General features: G+C 48.8%; 1 protein-coding gene across 1 annotated transcript in view; it reads right to left on the bottom strand.

Moving 5' to 3' along the window:
- Nucleotides 1-10,023, bottom strand: part of LOC129187528 (zinc finger protein 184-like) — a 30,561-nt gene extending 20,538 nt beyond the window's left edge. The window contains exons 1-3 of the mRNA XM_054786958.1: nt 9,880-10,023; nt 8,925-8,986; nt 1,127-2,989 (exon numbers count right to left, since the gene is read on the bottom strand). Coding sequence (XP_054642933.1) covers nt 1,127-2,738 — 1,612 coding nt within the window. The 5' untranslated portion in view covers nt 2,739-2,989; nt 8,925-8,986; nt 9,880-10,023. The remainder of the gene's footprint in view (nt 1-1,126; nt 2,990-8,924; nt 8,987-9,879) is intronic.

Here is a 10,023-nt window from a genome sequence, read left to right on the forward strand (position 1 = left end):
ATGATGTTTCAACACCACCAGTGATCAGTCCGATGACTGTAGTGTCATCCGCAAATTTAATGATGCTGGTGTTGTTCTGGGAGGCCACGCAATTGTAGGTGAAGAGCGTGTAGAGGAGCGGACTCAGCACACACCCCTGTGGGGTCCCAGTGCTCACAATTCTTGAGCTGGATGTGCGATTGTGGACTCTGACTGACTGGGGCCTGCCTGTTAGAAAGTTAAACACCCAGTTACAGAGGGAGGGTGACAGGCCAAGTGTGAGGAGCTTATTTGTGAGTTTGTGGGGCTGACTGTATTAAAAGCAGAGCTATAGTCTATAAATAGCATTCTGACATATGTGTCCTGGCCCTGTAGATGAAAGGGCTGTGTGGATGGCAGTGTTGACTGCATCATCCGTGGACCGGTTCTGGCGGTATGCAAACTGTAGAGGGTCCACAGTTGCCGGGATGCTCTTTTTGATGTGGGTCATGACTATTCTTTCAAAGCACTTCATTACAATAGGAGTGAGTGCTATAGGGCGATAGTCATTCAAGCAGGTCACGTTGCTCTTCTTGGGTACGGGCACTATGGTGGTGGACTTAAAGCAGGTCAGTACAGATGCTTGTGCAAGTGACAGGTTAAATACGTCAGCAAGCACATCAGCTAGCTCTGATGAGCAAACTCGAAGTGCACGGCCTGAGATGTTGTCTGGGCCTGCTGCTTTTCAAGGGTTTGTTTTGTTCAGAACCCTGCGCACATCAGCTGATGTCACCATGAGAGGTGAGTCCTGTGTGCTCCCCAAGTCCAGCCACCCTCTCTGCTCATCAGGAGTTTGTGTGTCGAAGCGGGCATAGAACTCGTTCAGCTCATCTGGAAGTGTGGTTTGGCTGGACGTGGCTACGCTACTCCGCTGTCGATAATCTGTGATGTGCTGGAGCCCCGCCCACATGCGCCGACGTCATGCAGTCTAGGTGCATTCACGGACATGCAGTGAGTGGGATATTTCACATTCATTTCGAAAATGCACATTTTCCATACTTTGGTGTTTGAAAAAAAAAAAATAAATCACTGCACTCGGCGAAATGAGCCGCAAGAAGGAGGTTGAAGAGCCGCGGGTTGCCGACACCTGCAGTAGACAATCAGTGACTCTGCATGTGTATTTTCAAAGAGCAGTTCCAAAAAAATGTGTCGCCACAATATGAGCAAGTAAATGGTTTTTTCCCTTTGTGCGTTCTCATGTGTCTTTGCATGGTTATCTTTTCAGTGAAGCGTTTACCACAATCTGTGCAACTAAAAGGTTTTTCTCCTTTGTGTGTTCTCATGTGTCTTTGCATGATTTTCTTTTGAGTGAAGCGTTTACCACAGCCTGAGCAACTAAAAGGTTTTTCTCCTGTGTGTGTTCTCATGTGTCTTTGCATGGTTATCTTTTCAGTGAAGCGTTTACCACAATCTGTGCAACTAAAAGGTTTTTCTCCTTTGTGTGTTCTCATGTGTCTTTGCATATTTGCCTTTTCAGTGAAATGTTTACCACAATCTGTGCAACTAAAAGGTTTTTCTCCTTTGTGCGTTCTCATGTGTCTTTGCATGATTTTCTTTTGAGTGAAGCGTTTACCACAGTCTGAGCAACTAAAAGGTTTTTCTCCTGTGTGTGTTCTCGTGTGTCTTTGCATGGTTATCTTTTCAGTGAAGCGTTTCCCACAATCTGTGCAACTAAAAGGTTTTTCTCCTTTGTGTGTTCTCATGTGTCTCTGCATATTTGTCTTTTCAGTGAAGCATTTACCACAGTCTGAGCAACTAAAAGGTTTTTCTCCTGTGTGTGTTCTCATGTGTGATGTCATGTGTGTCTTTTGAGTGAAGCATTTTCCACAGTCTGAGCAAGAAAAAGGTTTTTCTCCTGTGTGTGTTCTCATGTGTTGAGCCAGATGACTCTTACTAGAAAATATTTTATCACAAACTGAGCAGTTAAAACGTTTACCTGTCTTCTTTTTAGAGCTTTCAGAGTGTTTGTTGCCAGTGTGAGTCATCATATCACCTTCACAGTCTGTATCGCTGCTCAGAGATTCTTGGGTGAAGTCACTGTCTTCACCTTCAGGAGAGTGTGACGTTGTGTTGTCACTATCTGACAGTGGAGCTAAGAGGTTGTCTGCTTGTGATCCTCCACAGTGGTCTCCATCAGCTTCTGTTGTCATGTGTTGCAGTGAGCTGCTGCATGAAGGCTCCGCCTCTCTCATCTCCTCACTTGGACTATGATGAAGCTGTGAGGACTCAGGTGGTTTGTCATCAGGGTCTTCGGTCTTCACAGAGACACCTGGTGGCAACCTGGTGAGCTCATCCTCCTCTGACCCAAGAAGATGCTCTCCCTCCTGAGTGATGGAGAGTTCTTCCTCTTCCTCTTCCTCTTTAACACAGGGGATCTGTGGCACCTCCTCTTCCTCTTTAATACAGGGGGGCTGTGGCTCCTTCCCTTCCTCTTTAACACAGGGGGGCTGTGGCTCCTCCCTTTCCTCTTTAATGTGGGTGGGCTGTGGCTCCTCCTCTTCCTCTTTAACACAGGGGGGCTGTGGCTCCTCCCTTTCCTCTTTAATGTGGGTGGGCTGTGGCTCCTCCTCTTCCTCTTTAACACAGGGGATCTGTGGCGCCTCCTCTTCTTCTTTAATACAGGGGGGCTGTGGCTCCCCCTCACCCCCTTTAACACAGTGGGGCTGTGGCTCCTCCCCTTCTTCTTTAACATAGGGGGGCTGTGGCTCCGCCTCTCTCATCTCCTCACTTGGACTATGATGAAGCTGTGAGGACTCAGGTGGTTTGTCTTCAGGGTCTTCGGTCACCGCAGACACACCAGTCAGTGGCAACCTGGTGAGATCAGCCTCCTCTGGCCCGAGAAGATGCTCTCCCTCCTGAGTGATGGAGAGTTCTTCCTCTTTAATTGGTAGCTTTGCCTGCTCCAAAGTGGAGCTCCCACCCTGTGGCTGAGGGGGACATTCTTTTTGGTGACCAATCAGCTGCTGGATGTCTGCAGGACACAAACAGAGGAAGCTTATTGTGCACTGTAAAAAAAACCAACACATTTTTACTGTTTAATTTTAATGATGTGCTCTTGAGGTTTTCATGTCCGTTTCTGTCAGCAAAACTGGTGTCAGGATGTAATTTGAAATATTTGTGTGCCCCATCCACACCCTGCAGGAGTGTGTAGCATTCTCCAGGATATGCCCATCAAGTTTTCTGTCATATCATTGCTTCATTAATATAGACATTTAAAAAAAAGTCATGCATTTATCCATCCCAACCCGATCCATCCAACCGACCGCTGTCAGGCTCTACAACACCTGCACCACCTGAACCATGTTGTAGTCAATATGTATTCTTTACACTGTACTCTTTACTTGCTTATCTTGCTTGCTTGCTGCTGTAACAAGTAAATTTCCCCGCTGTGGGATAAATAAAGTACATACATACATACATACATCCCAGACTGTAACTATTTACTGGAAAAGCAGAGAAATAATAAGGACTTTATGAAGGCTTTACTCAGACTAAATGACATATTACATAATGTTGATGGTTGTGCATTTATAAATCTTAATATTAGACAGGCTGACGCGGAATAAGACAAATATTCTTGATAAGATATTGACTTTTTGCAGTGTTCAAAGTAAAAGCGGAACACATGACTCTCAACTAAGCAAGTGAGACACGCACTTCCTTGTTCCATGACACAGTATTGTAAAAAATGTATCCTGAAAAAAATGAATTTGGGAAAAAAATAAAACAGAATTCATCGGGCCCAAAGCATGGTCCAGCGGTGGTGGAGAAAGGCAGAGCAGAGACAACAAAAGAGAGAAAATGAGCATGGCTGAAGGCGGAGGAGGCTCGAGACAAAGGAATTGCTGCTCAACGGGGAGGTACTTCTGTGATATGGAAGTGTGAATACTGCATAGAAACAGTCACACATAATAGTAGTAATGAAATGATTAACTATGATAGTAATCACAATGACAATACTGCATTGAAACAGTCACACATAATAGTAGTAATGAAATGATGAACTATGATGGTGATCACAATGATAATACTGCATTGAAACAGTCACACATAATAGTAGTAATGAAATGATTAACTATGATAGTCAACAGAATGACAATAACTGTCATGCACATCATTGTAAAAACTATCATCATATTGTAATAAAACCAACAACATAATAACACCCTGGTTAACTCAGTGATTAATGTGAGGAAGTACGTATGTACTGTGAGTGCACATATGTGTGTACAGGTATCTCTGTATGTGTGCAAGTCTTCATATATACAAGGTGCAAGAATGTGTGAGCATGTAATTGTCACTGAGAATGCATGAGAGGAAAGGGGCCCCCCCTCCACCACCCAGAGAGCCCTGCCCCAAATAGCCAAGCCGAGCCCCCACCGCCAGATAGACACAATCTCACCTTATATAGACACAATCACACCATATCACATACACGGGTGGAGCGAGCTGGATTGGGGTGCCTCGTGCCTGTTCGGCGGCGCCTGCCCGCCAGGGTCTGGGGTGTGGCCATGGACCTGTCCGCTGCGCTCTTGGGGCGGATTCGGCAGTCTCCGGGGGGCGGTGCCAGTGCTGCGGGTCACACGCCACAAAGGCAGACGAGCACCGGGGGCCACACACAGGTAGGCCCAGAGACGCCCCTGCAACCGGAAAAAAGCCTGCCTACGCCGGAAGCTCCAATCCCCCCCCACCGACATACCCAGGGACCGGAGCACGGCCCGACCCCCCCCACCCAGGGCCGCCCCGCCCAGGGACGCAGGAGGCACCCACCACTCACCCGGCGGAGGCCCGGGCGGCAGAGATGTATTGCCCAGCACCTGACCCCACGGAGCAGACCCCTGTATGCCCCCTCCACCCAAAATAAATAACTAAAATAAATAAATAAAAAAGCACCCACACATACACATGGACGTACATATACACACACACATGCACGCACACGCATACACACACACGCACGCACGCACACACACACAGTGGTCGACTGCCCGACACCCGGAAGCCTTGCTTTAGACATCCCCCGTCGGCAACCCAGGGCGCAGGAGAGCCGGGGACCCAGACATACAACGCGCAAATGAGCAAGCGGGCGAGCACACGGGTGAGCAGCCGGGCAAACCACCACACAGCGCCAGCCGACACCCGCGGGGCAGCAAACCCCAGAGAGGGAGTGGGAGTGTCGCACCCCAACCCGCAGGGAGGCCAAGCAACAGAGCCGAGATCAGCGGCAAACCAGCCGCCGGACCCCACGAGCCACCAGGAGCCAGACCGGCCACATGCCACCAGAGCAGACGGCGCACCACCCATGTGCCGGAGCCCCCCCCTGTCACCCAGGCCCATAGTACCCGTGAGCATGACCAAGCTCCAACCCACCATAGAGTCCGGCGCCCCAGCAGCCACCACGGGCCCCCACGGCGGCATGCGAGCCATCCTTAGCACCGGCACCACCCCTCTGGGACCACGAATCTGCCCCAAGGGGTGTATGTGGCTGATAGCCAATGATTCAATTAAAATTGGGGGACAGCTGCCGTCCGGTGGGCCCCTCACCTGACCAGCCCCCCAAACCCTAAGTGTCTACTGTGTGATTAAAATTGGGGGGGGCGACAGGTCAGTGGCATGGCAGTGACAAAGGAGCCTCCGCAAGGCAACCCCCCCCGACCACGCCTGACCGTAGACCACCCCCCAAAGTCCTATATGTATGTGAGGTGGTGCAGCGGAACAGGAAGGACGAGGGCACCACATGTCCATGCCCCAACATCGCCCAAACCGAGCAGGGGGGGACCAAGGACACATGACCGACTAGCCACCCACCACAGCCCAGGCTCGGGCGAGCCACAGGCCACAGGGCACACCACAGGCCCCAGGGCACACCACAGGCCCTACCCGGCCCACCAGGATGCCCAGTCCGGCCCACCCAACCCCCCAGAGGCGATACCCCCAACGCCCCGGAGCCCCACCGGAGGTAGCGTCCACAGCGCCACCTCCAAACCGCCAAACACCACGGACCAGCCACACGCCCCAAGGCAGACCCGACCGCCACCAGAACAGCGGGAACCATGCCCACACGGCCCGCGCACACCACCACGGCTGGCAAGGGAGCAGCACCACGGCGACTACAAGAGAACCGGACCCCACATAGAGCAGAGTACGGCCACACCCACAAAGCACGCAAGCCAGAGGTGCCAAGGAGGGACAGAAAGGTAAGCACCGCACGACAGGGCTGCGAGAGGAGCGACCCCCCCGCCGGGAGCCAAAGCAAACGGAAAGAGAGGAAACAGCCACCAGCCAGACACCAGCAAGTAGTGGGGACCGCCCACCAGCCCTACCCCCAAGCCCCCACCAATGCCACCCCCGACCGCCCCACCCCAGAGCAAGCATCCCCCCGCCGATCCCGGCCAGCGCCACGTAGCAGTTCACCCCGCCCGCATAGACACCCACACACTCACCCGCCCGCGCGCCCCCTCCCGAACCCACCAAGCCACAGCAGCCCCACCCCTGAAGGGAGAAAGGAAGGGATCCCCCCAACACCACGCACCCCCCACCCCAAGCCCAAACTGCACATCCAAGACCCCCAACCCCGCGCACCCCAAAGGCTCCCAGCCACAAGCGCTGGAGGGTAGCAAGCAGTCCCCACGTCACACATACTGCACACAAATAGATAAAATATAATAAAATACGTAATAAATTCATTTAAAAAAAAACAAAAAAACACCCACCCTCCCATCCAGGGGAGATAGCTTTGCAGGGGCAGCTGGGCTCAAGCACGCGTGCCCCCACCTAGGGGAGAGGCCGGCCCCCACGCGGCAGCCGAGCAAGAAGGGCCCAGGGCAGACCCCGCCCCACCCCCAGAGGCAAAGGAGGCCGAGGGAGACCCAGCGCCACCAGTCGCACACGGGTCCCCCCAGCAGCAGCAGGCGCCCGGCACCTGCAGGATGCGGCACCGCGCCCATCCACCACCCCGGAGGCCGACCCACGCCGGCCCCCCGACCTCACCCCCACCCCATCACTCGATCCGGACCATCCGGAATTCAGTGTCACAGCTTGTAGATCAATCTGAGTTCCATTTGGAGGTTGGAACGCCGATTGTGTTGTCGTTTTTTGAAAGTACAACATATAATTTAGTGTTTTACAGTTTTAGGGGCAGATATTTTTAAAAATTGGTCAATGGTGGTATTGCTTTCCCATGAAACTTTCTCTAATTGTAGATTTAATTTGTATGTATTCAAGAAATTTGTTATGATTTATTCCATACTGTGTAACAAGGTCGTTAAATGAGATAAAGTTCTTTCCTTTAATTATATTTTTCATACAACTTATTCCTTTTTCGTACCATGTCGGAAAATTTAATGGTTTCTTTTTAAGCAAAATGTCAGGATTGTTCCAGATGGGAGTGTATTGGCACTATAAATAAAAATAACTAGAAAAGACGGGAGCTACACTTCCCTTTGATCGGAGATACTAATGTAAGGAGAGGATTAGACCACAACTCCTCCCAGTCTTAGTGTAAGGAACCAATAGGAGGAGGGCATTGGCACACCAATTCCGCCCACTCTTACTGTATTTAAGGCCTAGGCTACCAGCACTTGTTAGTTTGCTAACGAAGCTCTTCGGATGAGGAGCGAAACGTCCGACACCTTCTTCACAGAAGTACAGATGACGTCTCAAGAAGCCTTTCCCTCGTTGGACAACTCCTGTACGACTGAGAGCCTACACAGAAACTCTGATTCTAGTAATCTCTCTTTCTTTTTCTTATATGATGAATATGAAATGTTTTTCCGCACACTACTGCTTTTGCTGTCTCCCACAGAATAATAGCTGAGGTCCCAGGTTGGTCATTGAAGTCTAAAAACATTGTCCACTCTCTTTCAAAGTATTTTAGCAAGTCTGAGTCTTTTAGTAATGATGTATTTAATCTCCAGCATCTAGTAGGAGCGCTCATAGTTTGGTTCGTGAGAAAAAGAGAGACTGGGGCGTGGTCACTAATGGTGATAGGGTGTATGTGAATGTTTGAAATGTCAGATATGATTGAGTTGCTTGTCAAAAAGTAGTCAATACGAGAGTAGGTGTGGTGCACTGGTGAGAAATAAGTATATTCCCTGTGAGTAGGGTGGTAAGAGCGCCAAGCATCACAAAGACCAAAATCATTCATGTATTTCTTCAGTATCGATGGTGATTGAGACTCACGATGTCTCCCAGCTGGGCTAGACCTGTCCACTTCTGGATTAAATACTAAGTTGAGGTCCCCTCCCAAGATCATACTTGTATCCAAATGTGCAGAGAGAGAAGAAAAGAAGGCATGAAAGAAGGAGGGGTCGTCAACATTCGGACCATATATGTTGGCAATGCAGAAATGTACATTATCAACAGATATGTTCATTATTTTATATCTCCCTTCTGTGTCTGTAATAGTGTTGTGAAGGGTAAAATTCACCCTCCTGTTCATTAAAATAGCTACCCCTTTCTGTTTGGAGTTGTAACTTGCTAAATATGTGTGTGGGAACTGTGGTGAGTGAAGTGTATGGACAGCTGACTTGGACTTGGTTTGGTTTTCGATAGAGCAGATGTGGAGCAAGAGACCATCATATGCAACGTTTGCAACACAACGGTGTCGGCAAAAGGTGGGAATGCGACATCTCAAGCGCAAACACAGAGTTGAGTACGAAGAGTGTGTCATGAAGCGTGAGACAGAGTCAGCGAGCGCGGTCAAAAATACGAAACGCTTACTTTGGTTGACACTAAATGCACTTGCTGTACTGCACAGTTTGATACCAATAAATCAATAAATGTGTTTTCCAATTTGAGACAAGTGCATTTGCTTACATGAGTTAAGGTTTGTACCTTTTTATACAAGACTGTGCTGAATTGAATTATATCATCATATCTCGACATAGAAGAACATCCGGACTCACCTCCAGCCTCCACCTTTTATCTTGCAGTCACATGACATTCTTCCATCCCACGTTCCGAAGCACTGAAAGGCATTTGTAAAATATTCAATCAAGAGTGGCCCAAGTAAGAAGCAGCAGCAGAAATAGGAGAGAAGAAAACATCGCCACAAGAACGAGACTTGGACTCGCACAGGACCTAACGGTACACTTATGATATGATAGGGAAGCATGCAACAGGCTTTTGTCATTACTGTGATGTATGTGAACGTACTAGTCATGTCTTCATTCAGCGCAGGCAGTATCAACAGAGGAGAAGTGTGTTGGACGATAACTTTCATCCAGAGAAGTTAGGATTCAATGTTGCTAATATCTTACAGTTAGACTCGGGACATGTTCTTTACAGGTGTATATATATTTTCCTTTCTAAGTACAACGGGCTTATGTATCGATTATAGAGTGGGTCAGATTCTGATCCACACGCCTGTTCACAAGGTAATGCACACCTAAAAGCTGCTTGCCAACCGCCAATAAACAATAAAAGAAGAAGAATTATGGCTATTTACCAATTCAACCCACCTGCAGAAGGAGAACTCTGACAAAGTTGGAGGCTAAGAATGAAGTTAATGTTCATGATATCGTTGGTGCTACCAACTGTATCGAGCTTTGCGGCACGTTACCCAAACTGTATCGATACTGTATCGCTCAATAATAATAAAGGGTGCACATCGATGCTTTGACACATCAATTTCGTTGCCCTGGAGAGCTTCTTGATATAAAAAAGCAGGCTCATAATGGGGGATGTGGTGTTTTTCTTTAGATAGACACAGAATATAAAATGTATTCACAACACAAAATATGGCTTTGCATGTACTACATAGACCTGCTAACGTTAGCGGCTAACAATAGCACATTCATTTAGAACGGCATCATATTTAAACAACTTAAAGAGTGCAAAAGGTTATTGTATTTATATTACCTCATTGGTCACGTGCACTAGAGAGGAGTACAACAGCGTTTTCTGAGAGTTACAACAGCAACTTGTGAAGGCCGCTTCTTGCTCGTTGGCTTGGTGATGTCGTGGTGTGCACCAATCATTAACGTCTTACTGAAACACAAACAC

Source organism: Dunckerocampus dactyliophorus, chromosome 9 (assembly GCF_027744805.1).
Source record: "Dunckerocampus dactyliophorus isolate RoL2022-P2 chromosome 9, RoL_Ddac_1.1, whole genome shotgun sequence".
NCBI lineage: Eukaryota > Metazoa > Chordata > Actinopteri > Syngnathiformes > Syngnathidae > Dunckerocampus > Dunckerocampus dactyliophorus.